Source organism: Electrophorus electricus, chromosome 3, assembly GCF_041902795.1.
Source record: "Electrophorus electricus isolate QZ-2024a chromosome 3, ASM4190279v1, whole genome shotgun sequence".
In the NCBI taxonomy this organism is placed as follows: domain Eukaryota; kingdom Metazoa; phylum Chordata; class Actinopteri; order Gymnotiformes; family Gymnotidae; genus Electrophorus; species Electrophorus electricus.
In genome coordinates this window covers 22,222,789-22,245,009 of record NC_137499.1, presented here as the reverse complement: position 1 = coordinate 22,245,009, position 22,221 = coordinate 22,222,789, and the positions used below count along the sequence as shown (strand labels likewise).

At 45.9% G+C, this 22,221-nt stretch overlaps 4 protein-coding genes across 7 annotated transcripts; 1 reads left to right on the top strand and 3 right to left on the bottom strand.

Annotated features, from left to right (window-relative positions):
• Window positions 1–114: 114 nt before the first annotated feature.
• Window positions 115–1,410, top strand: anapc11 (APC11 anaphase promoting complex subunit 11 homolog (yeast)). Of its 3 annotated transcripts, none has more exons than XM_027012331.3 (4): window positions 115–241; window positions 665–782; window positions 1,075–1,216; window positions 1,360–1,410. In XM_027012331.3, the coding sequence occupies exons 2-4, from the start codon at window positions 674–676 to the stop codon at window positions 1,373–1,375; spliced, it is 267 nt and encodes an 88-aa protein (XP_026868132.1). In that variant the 5' UTR covers window positions 115–241; window positions 665–673; the 3' UTR covers window positions 1,376–1,410. The 3 variants fall into 3 exon arrangements, with proteins under 3 accessions (XP_026868132.1, XP_026868131.1, XP_026868133.1); XM_027012330.3 differs by having other exon boundaries at window positions 117–251; XM_027012332.3 differs by lacking the exon at window positions 1,360–1,410 and having other exon boundaries at window positions 117–251; window positions 1,075–1,220.
• Window positions 1,398–5,260, bottom strand: LOC113578838 (mapk-regulated corepressor-interacting protein 1-like). Of its 2 annotated transcripts, none has more exons than XM_027012327.3 (4): window positions 4,863–5,260; window positions 3,757–3,875; window positions 3,448–3,552; window positions 1,398–3,205 (listed from the first exon to the last, which is right to left on the bottom strand). In XM_027012327.3, the coding sequence occupies exons 1-4, from the start codon at window positions 5,252–5,254 to the stop codon at window positions 3,141–3,143; spliced, it is 681 nt and encodes a 226-aa protein (XP_026868128.2). In that variant the 5' UTR covers window positions 5,255–5,260; the 3' UTR covers window positions 1,398–3,140. The 2 variants fall into 2 exon arrangements, with proteins under 2 accessions (XP_026868128.2, XP_026868129.1); XM_027012328.3 differs by lacking the exon at window positions 4,863–5,260 and adding an exon at window positions 4,204–4,856.
• A 64-nt stretch (window positions 5,261–5,324) lies between these two features.
• On the bottom strand, window positions 5,325–6,821 carry ppp1r27b (protein phosphatase 1, regulatory subunit 27b). The gene is made up of 3 exons (XM_027012329.3): window positions 6,357–6,821; window positions 6,095–6,245; window positions 5,325–5,956 (listed from the first exon to the last, which is right to left on the bottom strand). The coding sequence occupies exons 1-3, from the start codon at window positions 6,586–6,588 to the stop codon at window positions 5,836–5,838; spliced, it is 504 nt and encodes a 167-aa protein (XP_026868130.1). The 5' UTR covers window positions 6,589–6,821; the 3' UTR covers window positions 5,325–5,835.
• A 1,038-nt stretch (window positions 6,822–7,859) lies between these two features.
• p4hb (prolyl 4-hydroxylase, beta polypeptide) lies at window positions 7,860–20,309 on the bottom strand. The gene is made up of 11 exons (XM_035524518.2): window positions 20,020–20,309; window positions 18,419–18,625; window positions 17,259–17,392; window positions 16,686–16,823; window positions 15,124–15,228; window positions 14,892–15,017; window positions 14,556–14,756; window positions 13,251–13,371; window positions 12,039–12,220; window positions 10,397–10,507; window positions 7,860–9,377 (listed from the first exon to the last, which is right to left on the bottom strand). The coding sequence occupies exons 1-11, from the start codon at window positions 20,162–20,164 to the stop codon at window positions 9,312–9,314; spliced, it is 1,536 nt and encodes a 511-aa protein (XP_035380411.1). The 5' UTR covers window positions 20,165–20,309; the 3' UTR covers window positions 7,860–9,311.
• Window positions 20,310–22,221: the final 1,912 nt, after the last annotated feature.

Sequence of the window (22,221 nt, the reverse complement as noted above, 5' to 3'; positions counted from 1 at the left end):
AGCGGCTTTTAACGTGTTGTGTGGCCTTTTAAGAATTCACGTGGAAATGAGTAAGAAACTGTAAATCACCCCGTCTCTCTCTGAAAACGTTTCATTTCGGTCAAGAACAATTGCTCCTCCCGGACAACAGGTGGCGACGTGCTGTTCGCCTGTTGAAGATGTGAAAAGCACCGAATCAGGAGCCACGTCCTGGCGGCGTTGTAAACAAGATGGACAAGGAGATGGAGAGAAGGGTTTAGCTGTACGGCTCGGTACTTCTTCTTTGTTCTGTGTATTTTTGATATCATAAAGACATCGCTTGTCTAAGTTGTCTTTCCTGTGGTTTGCTAAGTAGTTGTAACTGTTTCCAAGGTCTTCGTTACTTGCTTTTGTGGTTTTGGCTGAGCTAGCAACGTCTGTGGTGGCAGCCTACATCCCAAGATTATGGATTTTAAGAGTACATGTAATTACACATTTTTAAATACACGTTTCAGCGTAGTTTTTGCTGCCACGCAGGTTATCTAGCTTAGCAGACCTAGCTACTAAATAATTAGGGCGTGAAAGCTTTCTAAAGTGCTCGGATGCTTCGTTGTTTACATTCAGTAAACGTCTGTGCGTTTTAAAATGGTCGGATAGCTAACCTAGCTAGCTGTAGAATGTACATCCTTCCCACATTTTGTTGCAGAGCTTAAGAATGAAGGTCAAAATAAAGCAGTGGAACGGCGTGGCGTCCTGGTTATGGGTGGCCAACGACGAGAGCTGTGGCATTTGCAGAGCTCCTTTCAACGGCTGCTGTCCTGAATGTAAGTGATCTCCTTAAATCACATTAACATCTACGGAGGGGGTCACTCATTGGTACTGAATGGCAAGATTGTATCCTGCTGCCGTCTTTCTTTTGTTCTCACTTCTCAACACCATAGTGGAATTAGAGTGTGTGTGTATGTATATATATATATATATATATATATATATATATATATATATATATATATATATATATATACACACACACACACACACACACACACACACACACACACACACACATAAAAATAAAAATATGCACTGCGGGATACTCTACCCTTTTGTATGCAGGTAAAGTCCCCGGAGATGACTGTCCTCTGGTTTGGGGCCAGTGCTCGCACTGTTTTCACATGCACTGCATCCTGAAGTGGCTGAATTCACAGCAGGTGCAGCAGCAGTGCCCAATGTGTCGTCAGGAGTGGAAGTTCAAAGAGTGAGAATTTCACTTGGATTTTCTCACTGCAAAAGCCTGTTTGTGTAGCTAAAAGCTTACTCTGCACAAACCACATTTTAATTTCTAAAGTGTTTTAAAAACTGTTTTTGCACAAAGTAATGGCTGTTCCTTTTTTTATTCAGGGGGGACACATCATGAGGTGATGAAATGAAATAAACTATTGCCATATCAAATTGGTGATTTTATTCTTTTAAAGACAATAAATATGTACTACAGCCTAAAACTGATAAATATGCTAAAATACATCATTTGTTTGTTTAAAGACTGGTAAAAAGATTAAAAGGTACAGTAACATTTAGCATATTAAAGTTCACAATGATCAAACACCATCAAACCAAAACTTTAGAGATTTCCTGAAAAAGCCAGTGGTGAAGAACATTTTTCAATACTCCAAATTACCACAGATGGGTGCGTCACACCACCCCTAAGTCAGTGTTTGGTCAGTGTGAAAGAAACGTTAAACTGCACTTTGCAGTCCAGTAGCTAAACATTTTAAAATATCATTACATGGAATTCTACCTCCAGGCTGAAAGGGAGCTAGGCTGGTATTACAGGACCAACATCTCTAGGCACCACCAAAACGAGCCAGCTTTTGTAAACATGATGTGTTATACCATTATACATCATCCCAAGTCCACGGCCACTCTTTATAAGAGGACATTTGCCTCACTAAAGATTAATTGTTGAGTGAGCTTCAAAATCATTCAGTTTAGGACTTGGAACATGAGCTGAAACTATCAGCCTAGGAGTGCTGATGCTAGGGTGTTGTGTTTTTTTGTTTTTTTATTTTTTTGATCAGTATGAATATAAGAATGTTTGGTCCTATATCACCTTCCTCCTCAAAGACTTAGACTAGGCTGCCATATTCCTGGAGCTGTAGTTTTAAGTCTGGCCACCAACTCATTATGCAATCTTTCCAGAGTTAAAAGGAACAGCAAAACATTTGTTTTTACAAAGTAACATGGACGACAGAATATTAATTATGAAATGGCCTAACTATCACGGTAAAGCGGAGCATCCGTGTTGGGTTTTGGATTCTTGAGGTCAGGAGTGGAAGTCATGACGTGTTTGGTCCTGCGTGGCCCGTAACTGAACAGCCTAATAGACCTTGCTGAAAAAGGGAGGGGAGGGAGGGGGTAAGGTGTCAGTGTGTCTGCACGACGTTCTGGCTGCACAGGGCTTAGGTGAGGTGGGTCAGAGCCTGCGGCAACTGTAAGCACATGCTTCTTCTGTGCTGGCTCTCCTTTGGCCAGTGAGGAAGGTGAGAGCGTTCAGTAAGATTTCACAAAAAATGTGTCGCTTCAGAGCTCCTGGACCAAGGGTGCTAGTCTGGTGTGGCTTTTTACACCTTAGTGCACACAGTGAAATAGAAAGCTCCTCGTCCTAAATTGGCTCTGTAGTTTTAAGATATCACAAATATTGGGTCCTGGATGTATGGTAAGGAAGTATTAAGAACAAGAGAATTGATGTAGAATCTGCATTGGTAGACAAAAATTATGAACAGGGAGAAAACATGATTGTAGGTCAGTGTTTCTACTCTGTGGCATTATTTCCAAATGACTCCCCAGTACATGATTACAGATCCAGGACATCCGATGGAATAGCTACATCCCAGATCTCATCTCTTAATCTAAGATTCCTAAAGCTCACGGACCAGGTCAAGCGCATGGACTGGGAAAACACGTTTGCACCAAGAACAAATGGAGCACAGAATACGCGCTGGAAGAATGCAGTATCTTCACAACTTGTATAACCTTAGACCAGATTGAATAGAGGTAAAAGCAGTGCAGGTCTTCAGTAGGTTCACAGCATCTGCAGAGGGACAGGGGCCTTCTACAAGTTGACTTAAAAACCAAAGGTGTTTGCTGAACACATGCACAAGCAGGCTGGATGGTCACTATGACTACGGTTTTTTGGAGTCTTGCGTATTCCGCCGTCTGACATTGTTTAAGTCCACTGGTGTGAAAGCTGCAAAATGACAACATGGTTAAAGCATAGGGACAGTTTCTTCAAGGTTTGTACATAATTTTACTCGATATTAAGAATGTGCACAACCAAAGCTATATCCCAAACAGCATAAAATAAAGAACACAGGACACCTGCATACTTCACCAGAGTTGGTTTAATACAATGTTTGAAAGTCTTCTTTAGAAGTGTTAGGCACTGCCATAACCTGCATTGGAGATGTAAAATAGCCTGTATCTACTTACAGCTAAGGTTGGGGTTTGGGGTCCTTTCCACATATTTCTGAGGTCCTTTATTGCTGCTGTCAGTACCCTGGCAGGACTGCATCTCCCTCATCACACACTGCCAGGCTTCAGAAATAAGATGCGAATACAAGGAAATTATGTTGTTTGCTACAAACAACCAGCTGAAATAACACGGCAGAAACCACTAAACAGTTTGGAAATCTATACTAGTTGGCATTCAGCTGGGAAAATATGGTAATTACTGACTAGAACGCAGGTTATTACCACATTGTAACATACGAAATAAGAAAACATGTACAATTGACATACTATATTGTATGAAGCGCACATTCTCCTCGTGTGCTGGAGTCAATAAGTCCTCTGAGTTGGTCGGGGAGCATGCTCCGGAGCTCTGTTTGTAGTTCTGTACCATCCTTGGAGCTGGTGAACTGACGACCAGAGACAGATTACATTTATAGCATTTAGCTGACGCTTTTATTCAAAGACTTACAATTATAAGTACAACTTCGACAATTGAGGGTTAAGGGTCTTGCTCAGGGGACCAACAGAGGCAACTTGGCAGTGTAGGGGCTTGACCCAGCAACCTTCCAATTACCAGTCAAGTACCTTAACCACTGAGCTACCATTGCCCAGATCATTTTATCCAGTGCCAAGTCCATGGCGACCTAATTAGTGGTTGTGATCACCGTCTATAGAGCAGGAAACGCGGGCGCATTTTCGCAGATGTGAGACGGGCTAGTCATTAAAGTTTATCACCTGTTCATTTTTGTTCTTCGTGATGTTAAGGAAACAGCTCTCCTCAGAGGAAGCAGCCGAAGTCTCAAGAGCTGGCTGCTAGAATTGTTAAAGCCTTTCCCCAAAGCGTCCTGCACTGACTTAACTGAAATGTTTAGTTACCTAACTAACTAATTATATAGGAAAACACTAGCCATGACTGGAGGAACGGGTTCTAGGCAGCTAAAGATGACAGAACGAAACTCGCCAACGTTAAGATGGCTAGCTAGCTTGCTAAAGTTAGACTATCTCCAATGTATGGTGGACACGGGAAATGTGCCACAAAGATCTCGGTTAGCCAACTAGCTAGCTTGTTTTTCCACATGCAAATGTGAAAAGTCCTAATTAGGTTCGTGTTCTGGCAACAAGAATATAAGTTATTTCGCCCCACTGAAAGCAATGGTTATGCGACGGCTAACGATGTCCTGCTAGCCAGTTAGCTAACGCTAGCTAACCAGCTAGCAAATTAGCTCGCTTAGCAAAGGTGCAAACGAAAACGGCAAAGATTTCTTAACCATTTACACAAAGAAACGTATTCACACATGTAAGGTCGAGCGTTCATCGCCCGTGTGCGTTAATCTTTACATTAAATGTCGCTGCAAAAAATGAATTTCCTGTGCGTTCATAAGACGCTCACTTACAAACTGCCAAGTGAAGTCCTTTGTACTAGCTGAGGCTTCCAAAACAATGTAGGCGGAGGGGGCGACAGTGCAGCTGGAGCAGGAGTTCCAGTGAGGGGCAACACTGCAGTGGGGGCAGGAGTTCCAGTGAGGGGCGACCCTGCAGCGTGGGCAGGAGGTCCAGTGAGGGGCGACACTGCAGCGGGGGCAGGTGGTCCAGTGACGGGCGACACTGCAGAGGGGGCAGGAGGTCCAGTGAGGGGCAACACTCCAGTAAGGGCAGGTGGTCCAGTGACGGGCAACAATGCAGAGGGGGCAGGAGGTCCAGTGAGGGGTGACACTCCAGTGGGGGCTGGAGGTCTAGTGAGGGGAAACACCGCAGTGGGGGCAGGAGGTCCAGTGTACTGGGTCATAGACCGTACTGGTCTTGGTCACTGATCACAGGTGAATTCATTCTTTGTTTAAAAAAGGAAAACAATCCAGTTTACTTAAAAAAAGCTTTAATAGAAAAAAGTATAAAAAATTAAGACTTAGCATAAGGCCATGCAAGGTAGGAACAATAACCGGAATTATAACTACAGTGAAAAGTATATTTCGGGATAACAAACATGCTAGAACAAAGCTCTCATGATTTTTTACAAGGTCAAAAGTGCTACTTTTAGGATGGTTAATAACCTTCCATCACACAAAATGAAATTAGTTAACAGACATTAAAGATTTGTGTGCAGTTTTCTACACAGGCTATATCAGTCACCGACGCAAGAGTGATTCCACATGAGCAACAGTGCTGCAACTTCATTGTAGTTAAACACTGTAGTCTGCCCATATTCCAGGCCTAGACTAGTGTAACTAGGGGCACCCTTCAACAAGGAATCCCAAGAGTTCCACCATAGCAACAGTGGCTTCTCCCTAGTTCCATTCCGGCCCTTCTATTGGTGTGGCAACTGAGAAGGAGGAGGAGAGAGTCCAGTTGAGGCAGGAGGGCAGTGCCAGCTCAGTCTCCACCCACCCCGAACAGCTCCACGAGCTCCTTGCAGTCTGCATCAATAAGGTCTGCAGGCTTCTCACCACATTCGTTCTCTGCCTCTTGATCAGCACCTAGAGATAGCAGGTACCTGAACCATAAAGCAGTAGAATCGTGTTAGCTTCATGAAACAGAGAAGGGATGGGCAACTCTCTCCCCCACCCCCCACTGGTCTGTAATCAGCTGCTATAGACAACCAGTCTGCACAAAGAGAGAGCAGAAAACTCACTTGGCAATCTCGGGAAAGCCATCGCTGCAGGCCATGTGCAGTGGCGTCCATTCTTCCTCGTCCCTCTGCATGATGTCAGCCCCATACTTCACCAGCAGCTTGACGCACTCCAGGTTCCCCGAGAGCACGGCCTCGTGGATTGCTGCCATGCCTGCCGGGAGGGAACGGCACACTCAAACAATCCAATTCAGGCAACTCGATTGCCAACCATGGTTAAGTTACAACATTCAAATGAAATCTGCGAGGGCGTACGGTATCTTACCAGAGTGGTAGATGGTGTCGAGGGTCACCCTCTTGGTCCGGATGAAGCATCCAATTCTCTCGAGCTCTCCGTGGCGAACGTAATCCTGGAAGAGCACATCGTTGGGGAAGTGGACGTTGCGGACGGGCTTGGTGGATTTGTGAGGGTGACAACAGGGCTTGGGGCGCTCAGCCTTGGAGCTGCAGCCTTGGTAGGTCACACTTGGGGTCAGCGGGCACTGATAGTACTTCATCTTCCTTAGTATGTTCTCTTCGTTACTCACGGAACAAATCTAGAGGTTTATAAGCAGATGGTCAAGCATGCATCTTCTTCAGAAGCGTTGCCTTCCTTTGTGGTTGTACTGGGATTCCCGCAGTCTTCTTGAGGCTTTGTGTTAAGCTCTAGACTGCTTGTACTTAGTCCTCCTGAGGTGTTGCAGATCTTTATGTCTTGCTGGTCAGTAGTGAGGGTGTGAATGGCTTCGTGCTCTATATACCCCTCTCCAGACTATTTTTGGACCATTTTCTCACAGCTCAAGTAACAGAATTGGAAGATGAGTGTCTCTTGGCCCCACCCACCCACTCAGCCTTCAGGCCTTCTAAACGACAGCAGCTGTAAACTCATCCCACCTTCATCGGTAAACACACAATCACATATAGCTTGGAGTCACACACTGCACAGGCAGGCAGTAATGTCTAGTAAACAACCAGGATGACTTTGGTAAAGCATGCCAGGACCAGTAGAGGTCAACAGCTTTATCGTGACTTTCAGCAATAGTGCTGACAAAAAGCCAAGAAATAAAACGTTTGCCAGTAAAAGGGACTATTTGAAGCCCTCACTTTAGATCATTACCATGCAGTGACGCCACAAAGCTGATAATGTCCACATTTAATTTAAAACTACCTGATGAGGTTACAGTTAAGCTCCACCCTTACAGCTCTGCAAATGTATTACCAGACCACTATAACATTTACTCATTAAGGACAAAAGGTAATAAGCAATTACTTATCCAAACAATCTTAAATTAGAAAGCTTAATACTGTTATATTCACTGTCTGATCAAGTCAAAATCCTGCATCATATTCAAAACAATATTCAATTTGTCTGGGGTCAACTAATTTATCTACATCCAGCTCATTGACATTCACAGAACTACACTTGCATGATAGCCACACTTGTATCAAATTTATGTGCACAATTTTGCAGTATTCTTAGTGCAAGGATTTTCATTACTAATAAACTCTGCAAGTCCAGGCAAAGGCATTGCTGGGATAGTAGGTCGTCAGAAATTCAGCTTGAGATGTCCAGGAGAGCCACAATCCCTCAGGAGGCCTTTACACTGAACTTCCCTTAGTCACAGGCTCCAGTATCAGGTTTAGCGGGACAATATCTAGCAAACATCTTTGGTCAGCTATGAAAGCAATAGTTCATGGAGAAGGGACAAGTTCTGAAATTCTGACTTTTCAGATAGTGAAGAATAAGCAACAGCTGAAGGGACACACAAAAAAAAACCCAACAACCCCAAACATGTCACCATTTTGTTGTTTATTCAGCCACCAGTTTACTTTTCCACATCAGTTTGAAAATGATGGAATGCTTTGTTTCTGTTCACTCAAAACAACTTTCCATTACAACTTTCAATTAAGGGGGGGAAAAACAAAACAAAACAAAAAACAAAAAAACTACAAACAGAAAACCTTTACAGATATCCCCCCTATCTAAAGCCCATCCCCTTCTACAACCCTGTAATAACCCTCCCACCCTCCTAGAAACATCACCCCTGATATCCACCCCTCCTAGAAAAATGAAGACCATTAGCAGGTAGAAAAAAAAAAAAAAAAAAAAAAAAATCCACATCCCTGCTCCTGGATGCATGAAAACAAAAACGTGATTAAGTTACTCGCACATGTGCTTCTCCACCCTGCTGCCCAGGAGTCCTGGTCTCAGACCCAGGTGGAGTAAGGGAGATGACTCAATGGGACAACCGAAGGGCTGATGAGCAGGTAAACTCTTCCCCATCTTTCACGGAGCTGCTCTTAAGCCGCTAATCTGCCACAGTTTGAGTAACCAATATACAGAATCTCTGGGGGCATAATGAAGTGCTACAGGATTGGTTGCCCCCACTCCGAAGCCCAACGTACTGAGGAGGTGGGGCTTGCACGCCGGCCAGCCACCCACCCTGGTCCCGGGCCCTCAAGCAAAAATGATTACACAGAAATCCATCAAAATAAAATTTAAAAATAATTAAATAAAACATACCAATCACACCTATAAAAATAGTTCAGTAGCCAGGTATTGATTTGTTGGAAAAATGTACCAAAAAAAAAAAGGGCTGAAACATGGAAAGCAGAAAGGGAGAGGTACCCAAGATGGGTCACAGCAACACCTGTATGAATGATAACGGCCCGTTAGACAGTACAACGCTCGGATGAATGTCCTAGTGAGTGAATGGCCCCAGCACCCTGAGAGATCCTTCCATCCCAGTCACCAAACTCTGATGTGGAGGAACAAATTAACTGGTTCACTTTTCCTTCTCCACACCATTTATGTTTAGACAACAAATTAAACTGCAAAGTCTTAACACTGATCTCCTTGACCAGCAGAGGTGGTGGGCTGGTAGAGAGCTAATGAACATTACATAATAAAAGCCTCAAAAATCTGAGGATGAACAAGCTTTAATGCCAAGACAGGGGTTACACAGTTAGGCAAAACAGAAAGCATTAAACGCTTCCTGTATATTTCTCTTCCTCCCCCACCCTTCTCCGATGCCTGTCTGTAAAGACAGAGTCGTCGGTCCGGGCTGGAGACTGGTCGAGGTCGGAAATGGTTGCCGTGGCGGCGGGTTGCCTAGCAGAGGCCCAGTAGCTGTGGGATTGGTTGGGAGAAGCTCGAGGGCTCCCAGGGCGGGGAAGGGCTTAGAGTGGAAGTGGTGGTGGTGTAGGGGTGTGTCTCCTCGTTTCCTCCTCTCCCCCACCCTTATAACTCGTCGTGTCCTTCATCTGCGTCTGAATCAGCATCCTCTGTATCCTCGAGATCCAGATCCTATGCAAAAAAAAGGAAAACGCCCATCCAACAAACTCCCGTTACCAAGAGAGGCTTGGTGCCTTTTTTGCCAGGAGTTACCAGCTTCAATCAATGACATGCCAGTAAAGAACAAAGCAAAAAACCCTACATTAATACCAGTTGAAAAACTGCCTTACCACAAAGACGCGTTGTACATCTATTTGCCAAAGAACTAGCTTGTAGGAAGCACATAGGTGATGTGTCTGGGACACATCTATGTCCATCAAAAGACAGGAGAGCACAGCGCAAGATCGGGATTGGATGAGGGTTTTGGGAGGGGCAGTTTACAGCACAAGCCCTGGAAGTGTGTTGAAGTTGGCAGGAAGATTTGGGTTCTTGTATGAACAGGAGCAAGACAGGCGGCGCTTGTTTTACCTGTGCCACCTGTTGGCATCTGACTCGGGGCCAAGTGCATACACATTCGCACCTCATTAGCATTCTTGGTTATTTTAAAGACTTCCAACCTGTAAACTATAACCGCAAGGGAGATGCAAATAGCAGGTGCCCTGGACTTGCATCAGAGCTGTTGTCAGAAACTTAACTCCCTGGTTTGGTGTCAAGGTTAACGCCCCACCAGTCCCATGACTTAAACTGGCACCCAAGCAGAAGAACTGACGAATCTAGGAGCCCTTCATCAATTTGGTTATAGCGTGTAAACACTAAAGTCTACTCATATTGCCTTCCAGGACAACGAGGGACCACCAGGACCCACTGGCAAGCCCAGTAACACTGGGCATTAATCATTTGGCAAGTGCGACATGTTTGCCACCCACCTTTAAAAAAAACCAAAAACAAACCCCACCACACCCTAGGATGTGCATTTTACAAGCACATCAACAAACCCAGCTCAAGGGACCTAACGCATGGTTGCATATATCCTGTGCTTGCAAATGGTTTTGAAAACCTGCGTCTACTCCGACAACCATTACATTTGTCTCATACATTTCAGCTGAGACTTTGTCTATGGAATCTAATGAAGCCACAGTGATTATACTTACGTCGACCTCATCATCCTCATCATCTCCCACGGGTGCACCACCCTCCTTCCCACCACTCTCCAGGAACTTGGTGAAGCCCTCTAGAGTCCGCTCCCCACTGTAGTCAATTATCTGCAAACAGAGACACAATGAACAGTGGGGTAATGGAACATGGTACCAAATCTGTGTTCAGATGCCAAGCAGCTATCTACCGTTACTCCAGATACACTGAACATGGTTTGCTTATTTGGTTTGTACATAAGGTACAAACATTTTTGCAGTTTTGCTCCTGTAAACCATGATTTTGCCTCAACATTCAGAAACTTCCAGAACACAACTTTGAACAATGCAAGTGTTTTCACAAGGAAGTCTTGTTCTCTTAAATGTCTGCTTATGAATGTGGCACTCGCAAGAAAACAGCAACAAAAACCACACGCGCAAAACTGCCTCGTCAAACTCCAGTGGCCCAGCTTTCACTTCACGACTGCCAAGTGATGCATTACGAAGGTCTACAGAAACCTTGATTTATAGCCACGGATCAAAAAAAGGTCTATAAAAATACCACTTCCAACTGTTGAAGGCCATCATTCCAGATGAGGCATTTGAGGAGGCAATCGTTTTGCTTCTCTCTTAAGGAGAGGCATTAGAAAGTCTCTTCTCCTCCCCCTCCCCCCATTATATTCTTAGCAGTAACAGTGACAATGAGCTGAATCTCACCCAGGAAAGCACCATCCAGACAAAACCCCGAGTACCACTAAGGCAACTCAAGTGGATCAGAACCAGGCTGGTGCGGCTACAGGGTGCAGCCCCATAGGAGCTGAACCCCTTGCCACAGGACTCAGGACAGAAAACCTGCCATTAGAAAGGCCTCGAGCTTGCCGGGTGCGGTTTTGACTGGATCTCCTTGGCACACAATAGGGCACTAGTCTCTGGGTCAGTTGTCTCCAGTTCCCCACCACCCATGTTGCCAAAGCTGTAAACAAGCCATCCTAAGTTAGGAGGCCAGTAATTCCGGATAGGGAGTTTGTGGACCATTGCGCACACTTTTAAAAATAGACCCCACCACCCGTCCCAGACTTTTGGAAGGGTGCAGGGGAATGTGAGGAGACCTTTAGGGGGGGGATTGGGAGAGATGTGGTGTGTGAATGCAATAGAGAAGCCAGTCTGGATGAGACCACAACCAGTAATGCATCTACTATTAAAAAAAAAAAAAGCCAGCTATCAAAATGCACACCAAACCAGTGAGACAGCCCCTTTTCTGCAGCTCATCAAGAATGTCTGAACAACCCCATCAAATTCTGGAGATCAGCAATATACACCATTTGGTCTAGAGCAATATTAAATATACCGATTATGACATGCTGTACCTTCATGTGACATAAAATAAATGGGGAGATACAAAAAGTCAAAGAATTAGCTTGTCAGTTTAGTGCTTAGAGGTAAATCTACAGGTTTGATCCACTCCCTCCAAGAGGAGCCTTGTGTAAACAGGCTATATATTTGTTAAATTATTTTAAAGTCCATCTATAGCTGCTTTAGAAATGACAAGAAATCTGAAGTGGTTTTGATTTGCACACAAACTGGCTTTCACTGACTCACTCCTTTGCTGCCAGGCTGCATTCAACATCTACCCAATTAGCACGTTGAAACCAGATAGCCTCACCTTTCTCTCCTCGCTGGCAGGGAAGAACTTTAGCGTGGGGAAGCTGTGGACCTTGACTGCCTCGATCTCGTTGGCTGTGGAGTCCATCTTGGCCACCACCACATCTGGGCTGTCCTTGTACTTCTCGCCCAGCTGGTCCCAGATGGGCGCCAGCTGTTTGCAGTGACCACACCAGGGGGCATCTGCAGGAAAGAAGACTGGTAAGTATGCAAATTGCTACCACCATTCAGGCTTGCTGGTACAGTAAAGCAGAAGACCTTAAAATGTTACACATGACCAGCTACACTAAGGCAGAGCAGAGATGCTTCTCTCCACCATGCCAATACTGCACATCTATACACAAAGCGGCAAAGAGCAGTTAGGTTTTGGGGAGCATCAGCTAGCCAGCAGCTATTCCCATTTGCAACATGCGACTTGTTTTTGGACAAGCATTGGGGATACAGAAGAATGTACGGTCACGAAGCAAGCCAGAACGTGACTAATGAATTGCTTCTTATTTAAGTGACTGGGGTTATGATGAAGTAAAAAATTTTTTAAACTCCTCTTCAAGTCCCAATTCTAAGAACTGGAGATTACTAGAAAGCACATACTACTAGGGGGGGACAAAACAAACCCACACCACACTGTCTAGGTAGGCAACATTTTTTTGGTAAACCAAAACAACGATGACAAGTGCCAAAGTAAGAACTCCACTTGATCGTCAAGTTTCTTTTCCGACTGAAAAGGTTTACCATCAGTACAATAGCATGCTGGAAAACTAATAGTTGAGGACAAAGGAAACAAGCAATGAAAAGCAGAAGGGAATAATTTGTCCAATAACCAATTCCTCTGGTTTCATCTACAGGTCAAGCACCAACAGCTCTGAAACTCCTGCCATGCCCACACCCCCATGCCAAAGCAGAGGCCAGCAGTTGGCACATGCCAACCTTTAGCATGCCAACAAACGCCAGTCTCAACAGGGAAATTCCAAAGCCCAGAGGGAGCCACCCCCTTCCCAACAACTGGAACAGGCTTCCAGTTAGACTGGGAAAGAGTGGGGACGATGTTCGCTTGGGGTGACCAGTAGCGTTCCTGAGCGGGGATTAGAGGGAAGGGGACAGGAAGAGGCAGGACAAAGGCATGAAGTGGAGAACCTCAAACCCCCCCCCACACACACACACACAACAGGCCAGCACAAGTCAGGACTCTCCAGCGAGGAGAGAAAAGACTTACAAAACTCCACAAAGACGTTCTTTTTGGGATCGAAGACGATCTCCTCAAAGTTCTTGCCCACCAGGACCTTGACTGGGTTCTTATCCCAGCCCTCAGGAAGGTCTTGGCTCATAAGATGGGGCTGTGGATAAGAAAGGAAGGTCGCATGTAGACTGGAAAATGCTTGGAAAAATACAAGAAAACAACATCATTCAAATTCAAGTTATTTTACGTTTCTCACTGGACTCTTGACCTGATTTAAAACCAACCAGGCCCAAGTTACTGCATCCTTTAGGTTTTGCAGCCTGTAAGTGCACATATTTCTATGCTTTAGGGAGTGTAGACCTGTTTGAAGTCTTACACAAAGACTAAAGCTATTGATAAAATTTTGCTTTTATAGACGACATGAGGTCCATTTTCATTTGTATCAATATACTTGAGAAAATTCTCCCAAGTTACACATGCGCAAGTAGTGTCAGGCCTTCCCAGTCAAGCCTGTTCTACACTTTCCTGTCAGTTTTCACAACTTATTTCATTCCTTTACTCCAGTGTCAGTTCGTAGGAATGTGCACAGATTTCACAAACATTTCACAAACTCGGCTTCTTGGCCTCCAACCTGGATATAGTCAGCACTTCAATTGTATGAAACAGTCAAATATGAAATTTAATGCCTGATCTCAAAATCAAGTGTTCCAATTCACTGCTCGTGACAACAGCTTGGAACGAAGGCCAAACTGATGCCTTGAAGTGATTGGCATTGCGCAGAATGTTCCTCAAAAACACTGAACTCAATGTTAGACGTTTGGTAAGATGCCTCTCCATCGGCCTCGCCCTTCAGAACCGGTTCCATGATAGATGTGGAATGAAAAGTACCCACTGTCTGTGGTGTGCTTCATGCCATCTCCTCAGACCTATGAGCTGCTCATAATTTGAGTAAATATTTTTGCCAACATGACCAGTTTCAGGGATGTGGGGATTAGTGCGTCACATCCAAGATGCGTAAACCCGCACACCATTATGCTACAAGGTGCCCACGAGCGGAGGTACTTATCCCTAGGTTGCTCTGGTAGTGAAGCCACTGTCAACTAACCCCCTACCCCAGGGGTATGTCTCAACATGCTCTTAAAAGCACCTTTGAGAGTCAAGATAAAGGCCCAGACCTTCATTAAAATCACTGAACAGGCAATCGTACTGTATTTTAACTTGAGTCCATGAGCAACCAAGTACAATTTCAGGCTTTAATCTCTATGGATTGCCATCAAACACCAATGGTTAGGCAAACAGCTGCAGTCATCACGGCCGTCGATCTCGTTGGCACAGGCATACCTTCAGTTTGCCCTCCGTGAAGGCCGTACAGAAGGCCACGACGTTTTCCGCCGTGATCTCCGGCGTCTCTGGCTTGTACTTGGTCATCTCGTCCTCGAGGGTTATGAGGCGCAGAGCTGGACACTCCTCCTTCTTCAGGCCGAAGAACTCCAGGATGCGCTGGTTATCATCGACGTCGCTGTCAATGAAGATGAAGAGGATCTGGAGGTGTGGGGAGAAGGGGTACAGATTATGGAACCATTAGATTATTAAGGCACTTCCATTACACCCTGGAGCAGCACAGCAGGTCTACAGCCCGCCGCAGACCCAACAGTTTGACAACATTTGACAACCCACCTTGCCCTTGAAGCCTGTGGCAGCCTTTTTGAACTGGTCCAGCTTCTCCTGGAAGTCCTTGCTTGCTTTTGGCACAAACAGCAAAATGTGGGATTTGATGTCTCCACCAAAGATCTTGGGAGCAGTCTGCAGTGGGCAAAGGAGGAATAGCCATTGTAAAATGCCACCCATGCCAATGGTCAACAGAAATACATGTCAGATTACCTGCTTTGGGGGGACGGTCAGAGGTTACCTGCTCAGTGAACTCGATGACCAGTGGGAGCTGATTGGCCTTGATGTAGTGTAGGAGGTCCTCTTTGGTAATCTCACCATCATACACGTTACGACCCTCATCAAACTGAGAGAGCGAGAGAGCTTCAGAATAGTTTGTATTTCTTTGACACAGTGTTTCAGTATAGTCAAACATTACATATCTTCACACATTCCCAATTGTTGCCTTTTTGTCCACTTGTCTATAGCCCCATGACTTCCATGACACCAAGCCTACATGTTAAAAGGTTTTTGAAACACAGGGATACAGCTATGGTGACTGGAGAGTGACAAACCACAGAAACATGAAGCAACTTCTGCAGACAGTCGGGGGGAGTCAGGATGGGACCAGAAGAGTGCCAGAGAGAGAACTTGTACAATAGTTAGGGTGGGAGATCAGAGGGCAAGACTGCTTAAGGCAAGGGGTTAACGTGTCAGGAATGTCAATGCCTCATTATGGGGAGGGTCAAGCGCAAACAAGCACTTAAACACTGAATTCACTGACGAACCTCTCAACACAGAACACAGGGCAAGAATAGAGCCTTCATACTCCAGTTAAAAGGATAGGATTTTACAGGAGTTGCACACCATTTTAGTGTGCGATATATATCTACATAGATAAAATTAAAAGTAGTAGAAAAAGGATTCGTCATGGCTATAAAAAATTTAACTTATGCTTTATATTGTCTTTGGTTTACATATAGCTGAACATTACATGCACTTAATGTACTAGAGTTTAATTCTTACATAGAAATAAAAGGATATACTACAGTTTTCCTATTTATATTATAACCCCATCATATAGCCTGGCAGAGAAACAGCGTAATGAACAGGTCATTGTTAATTACTTGAAGTCAACAACAAAAAATTGTTAAAACTGAATTTAGATACAATTTCAAATCATTATTTGGTTACTCATTTACATATCTACTCAAGTTGAATAGATGAGTTTATGAAAAGTCTTGTATGGTTTTTAAAATCACTTGTCCCCACCTGACCCTGGGCAGGTAGCCAAAAGTGGCCAAAAGCAGGCAGGTTGCTGGAGACAGAATTGACCCACCACACTGGGTCAGGCTAACTTTAGCTTGGGGCCCTACGTGGTGCACTGGACAGTGGGGATCAAGGCTGGGGTCAGGTTGCCGGGCTCCGGAGGAGACGTGAGGGAGGTGCAGGGCGTGCGGGCACATGGCCTCAGGGGTCAGCTCGAGCAATGTGGAGCACCTATCTCCCCGAGCCAGCTGGAGCTTTGCATTCCAACAGCAGCAGGGCTGGCGACCAGCTTGCAGAGCAAAACCACACGTCACACAGAGCATTCCCACTGCTACCGATCAGACTGTCAAGTGATTGGCTTCAGGTTTGGCAATTGTACAAAAACATGTAAAAGCAGCTTATTTGGTTTTTACTGTATTGGCGGGGGAAAATATTTCTGTGCAAGTACTGCCAGATCAGGCTCCTGGGGCGTTTCACCGTATACTCCTGATATAAAGTGCATGTTTAATAGGTGTATCTGGTATTTCTATATTAATATTAAATTCAACCATTTACCTTCTTGAACAGTACAACAGCATCCTTGGTGACCTCGAACTTGGAGAAGATGGCATCGTCGGAGGTGATGCCAAACGGAACATCGTCGACTGCCTCCGCTGCTTTGATGTAGGCCTTGGCGCCTTCAGACTCCACGTCCTACCAGCACAAGAAGGCACCCCCCCCCACCACCATTATCGGGAGCACACTACTCAGTCCACTGGCCTGTGTAACGTGTTCATGGCGGCCACTGGCAGATACGCCTGCCCAAACAATGAAGGACGGGTGAGAGTCGGGGGACGGGCGGCTCAAACGTGCCGATGACTGGACTGTGTAGCCCCTCCTGCTAGACACGCAGGAAACTTCAGAAATAGCTGAACAATGGAGCTAAAAATCACTTGCACGGCTGCTCAAGGTTGGACACGGGTTTCAGTGAACTTGTAACGTGTGCTGTGTCTAGACAGGCAGGCTTCTAACATTGCCTTCCTGCTACACATGAATACAACGCAGATTATCTTAACCTTGAAGTCTAGACGGTTCAAAAAAACTGATTGTGCTAGGAGGTTAACACACATGATTCTAACAAGTCCTCACCTTGAAGAAACCGATGACCGCAACTTCGTTGTCGGCGATCAGCGATTCGGCCTGGGCGACGTCTTTCAGTGTGGGGGCGGCGGGTCCCGTTCGCTTCTTCAGCCAGTTGACGATGTCATCGGCCTGACGACCAGCTGCAGGCGCACGCGGGACAAAAGGAGTCATGTGACTGAGCAGTGACGGGCTGTACACTGGCACAAAGCGTGAGGGGTGAGAGGCTGACAGTCTGGAGGCTGCACAAGTTTACACACCCCGTATTTGACAAAGCACTCAACAGAGGAAGAAAATACAGCTCTCATGCATGACACTGAAAATGCAGGCACAAGGAAGTTAAGTACCGCAGCGTGCAGTCACGGGCTGTCCTGGAAGCCCCCAGACCACTTTTAAATTGGGTTTTTAAAAGTTTGCCCACATTTTCAAAGTGACCGTGCCGTAAACCAGATTACCCGGGGTGGACTCCTGCCTTAACTGGCTGTAATCGTCCCACAGACGGGGCCACGTAGGTGAGGGGAGGAAACGCTGATGCAACACTGCAACAGCAGCAGTAAGGTAGCCTGGTTTCAGCACAGCGGCCATGCGAATTCCAGGACTCTGCCCGACTTCTGGAACCCACAGTGTTTCACCGTTTTTGTTCAGATCAGCCCTGCCGAGTCTAGACCGGTGCTAGAATTCTGCACAGAGAAAGCTCCCAGGTGCCGCACAGAGGCGGGATTTGTCTGCAGGGAGACGGGCAGCGGAGTTCCTCATCGGGCTCTGGTTACACATTGCTCGGGGAACAGGAGCCCCAAGTCCCCGCCCCCCTGCTGGAAGAGGAGACCACAGGCAACGTGAGGACCAGCACATCTCGCTCAGCTGGCCCAGACAGCCAATCACACAAGCAGGTTGTGATTGCCCTACACATCTGATCAGCAGCAATTGGGGAAAGGAATTGGGAAGCACCAACAGGGCAAGGGGCACTAAATCACACTGCTCAGTTTCATCAGCACTGCTCACCGATATGACCAGCAAGACCTAAGCAGGACATGACCGATTACAATGCCTTTCACTGTGCAAATGGTCATAAATCAGAAACTAAAATGATATCCACAACAGAAAAAGTCAAGGAGCCCATGAGACCATGGCAGAACAGCAACAAACATCCAAAAGTGCATCATCCTCACCCGTGTATTCTTTGGGTGAACTCTTGTCTCCACCCTTGAAGAACTTGATGGTGGGGTAGCCACGCACCCCGAACTCCTGCGCGAGCTCCGTCTCTTCTGTGGCGTCCACTTTGGCCAGGCGGATGTCTGAGCCATCCGCCTTCAGCATGCCCGCGGCCTTGGCGTACTCGGGTGCCAGGGCCTTGCAGTGCCCGCACCATGGTGCATCTGTGACAAACGACAGCATCACAAATTAACCTTGGCGCCAGTGGCACACACAATACTCTAAAAAAGTAAGACGACTGCTTGGCACAATACAATACTCACATTAAATAATAAGGGGACATACACAATTTGTATTGATTCTTCTGGGGGTAAAAAACTTTTTTTGATTTTATGAAGGAACAAAATTAATTCGCTTGCTATTAAATATTCAAAAGTTACTTGAAACGGCCGGGTGTTATGCATGGTGAACCGAAGGTTTTTGCACTGCTGACTGTTCACCGAGCGGTTTAACTTCCTCGTATGTGTCATCGCTGTAACAACGCGTCCTGTTGGACGGAAAAAGTCCAAAGTTCACGGCCATTTCGTTCGCACGCACGACGCGTCGCAGTTCATGCGAAGATCCGCTCACGCTCTCCGCGTGCTCTACCGAATGACGCCCGCTGCTCGTTGGCCGTTCACGCGCGAGACAACTTTCGTGGAGTTAACGCCGAAGTACACGTCAACACCGACTGCTGGGAGAGCGGAGTAGTCCGCGCGTGCCCGCCCACTGCACGCCGTGTGCCAAGAGACCCGAGCCGCCCCCCCCGCGTTCACAGAGGAAGTCAAACTCGTGGACGCCTCTGAATGGGTGCGCTCGGGGTGCTCCACGACAAGCCCGTGAAAGGCCAGTGCGAGATTTAAAATGGAGACGTTTGTACGCGACTCAAAGGGCAATTTAGACTGCAGCCGACACCTACCGACTATCCACGTCCGATGCACGGGGGAAGAGCTTACAGCTCTACGGGATGCCGCGATAAAACTTCATCTGCTTACAGAAGTGAAACGGATCAAGTTACCACCCGAATATCGCAGGTTGTTGACGGCTTAGCCGTTATCCAAGTGATGAAACTAATGTTACTCCAGTACCAACTAGTTACAAATTGTGTGAGTTGCAAGTTGCGTCAAGTTGATCGTATGGCGAAATTTCTCTGTAATCGTAATATACAAACGAGAACCATAACGCTTATCTTAAAACATGAGCCATGAAGGATTGCAACACCTAGTCAAGTCACTATCTAAACAAAGCAAGAGCTAGGCTTAGTCCAACTGTTAATAACTAGGAACTCACGTTACCCAAACACGCAAGACTGACTGGCTAGGATGGAGATCTCTGATATATTACTACTCAAACGCATCTGTAACCTTTGGATTAGCTACTTGGTCAACTACGGTAGTAAAAAGAAAACAAAAGACCCGTGCATTAGCCCACGCTCGTAAGTCAGCAGGCTACAGCAAACTACTGGCCTCTCGGGTTTGGCCCCTGCGGTTTGCATGTCTGTCTACAGAAACGCGGAGAGTTAAGGCACCGTCACCGAGCGCGCTTTGCAATGCAAATCACGGGCGCGAACACGACTCACAAAACTCGACGAGGATGTTCGGGTGCGCCTCCAACGCCTCCTCGAAGTTGGTCTTCTTCAGCACCAGGACGTCCTCCTCCTCCTCCAGGGGGAGCGCAGCCCTGTTCGCGGCCACCAGCGCGCAGAGCAGTAGGAACTTCAGCATGGTCGGACTCAAAAACCCGGCTTCTTTTTACAAGCGGTACGGCGCAGGGCACACGTCTTCCTCACGGAACAGTTTGAGGAGTTTGTCTGAATTTTGAAGCGCTCGTCTGATTTGTTTGTGTGCGCCGTTACTAACGTGGCAGTACGCGCAGGAAGCAGGGAGGCGAGCCGTCCTGCGCATGCGCATTTATCGGCTCCTGTGCCGTTCGTGTTGAATTGTGACTGGACCGCGCGGCTTCCTGCACCTGGAAGTGAATCATGCCGTCCCCATTACAGGAGGATTTATTTTCTCCCCTTCACTTATTGCAGTTCAGTTGCCTTGCGATATTTCCGTCTGGTTCCTTTGTAATTAAGGCTGACCTACCCGACAAACCTCCATTCCACTTCAATAAAAATGCTTTGGGAAAACATTCGCCTGCAGTAGTAACATTTTCCCCCGTCAAAATGTACTTGAGGAATAAGCTAATTAATCAGCAGCAGGAAGAAAATCCACTAAAATAAGAGGAAAAAAAATCCCTCTCCACATATTCATCGGGAAATATAAGTAAAATGATGTCTCCTCATTATCTTAAGTACTAATATGAAATTTCCTATTACTGCACTTGTGAACCGCTTCAACACAAAGCTTCTCCATGGAAGCAGTGCCCTGTTGGTGGGTAGAAGGCACCCTACTTCACCCAGGATGTGACTCACAACGGGGATGGGGACGAGGTCTGCAGCAGCCTAATCCCGTGGGAACGATAATACAATATTTACAGCTAGGCAACGTAGGCTGTGTTTCCCCCGCATGTGGATTCAGTTCTGAGTTTTCCTTCGAAAAGTACAAATACCGATGAATATCAAAACAATTAAGAAAAGATAACCTTAAACCTTTATGGAGGTTTGTATTTATGAATAAAACCATAGCCTAGGTTAGCTATGTTAGCTATGTTGTGTTTTGTGGGACTGGACTGCATTATACAGCGAGAACACTTTTTTTTTTTTTTTCCAGGCAGAAACGTCTTGCTGTGCATATTACCCCTCTGATGCCTCGTGCAGCTGGTGTAAAAACTTTGGAATGTATTTCTCGCGACGTGCCGCGCCGTGGTTGTCACGTATGATGCAAATGAGCTTTACACATATGTGATCTTTTTCTTTCTCGCTCCCTCACACACACACACACACACACAAGATTTTCTCAAAGAAATGATATTACCTGGAGAGACTTGGAAGTTGAGGTTCAAAAGAAATGGAATTGAAAATCAGTGTACTACGTTTATTGATTTAATTCATAAAACATAAATACAAAAGTCTACACTACGTTAATTGACTTGATTCGCAATGATTTAAGTAAAAACAATGCAGTCTATTAAAACAAACTAGCGAACCATGAGTCTCGGCAAATGACACTTGCGTGCTCTCTCTCTCTCTAGCTCTCCTCCAGAGCGACAGGTCACTGAACACTACTGCTCCTCACCATGTTTTGGCTTGCTGTATTGTGCAGTGGGTCTAAATTTGAGTTTTCCACACATTTGCATATGCTGGTATATGCTGGTGTTTCCACACACCGGTATAAGCTGTTATACCAGTCAAAGTAGAGTCAAAGAATGCATCTTACTCGCTTTTGCTCTGTCTAGAATGTGGAGTAAGTAAATTTGTTAATGCCAGTAATACAGTAATGTCAGCAAACAAGTTTGACAAGACAATGACCCCCAAATGCGTGCGCGCGCGCGCGCACACACACACACACACACACACACACACACACACAGTGTTCAAGCACCATGAAGTCTGCAAGGTGTGAATGTGGGTGTTGGAAAGTGTGTGTGTGTGTGTGTGTGTGTGAGTGAGTGTGAGAGAGGTGCAGAGGAGTTCAGATAGGCCTAACTACTCTTCCTGGTTTCTGGTTGTTTGTGAGCCTGTTGGTGGACTTACTGATGATCTGTCAGTTTGGGTTTGGTTTGCCACATCAAGCTACTGCAGAAATATGAGGAAGACAAATTAATTTCCTCATAAACAACACTGGGGTGGAGGAACAGACTTGAAACAAGAACAAAAACAGGTTCTGAAATTCAGAAT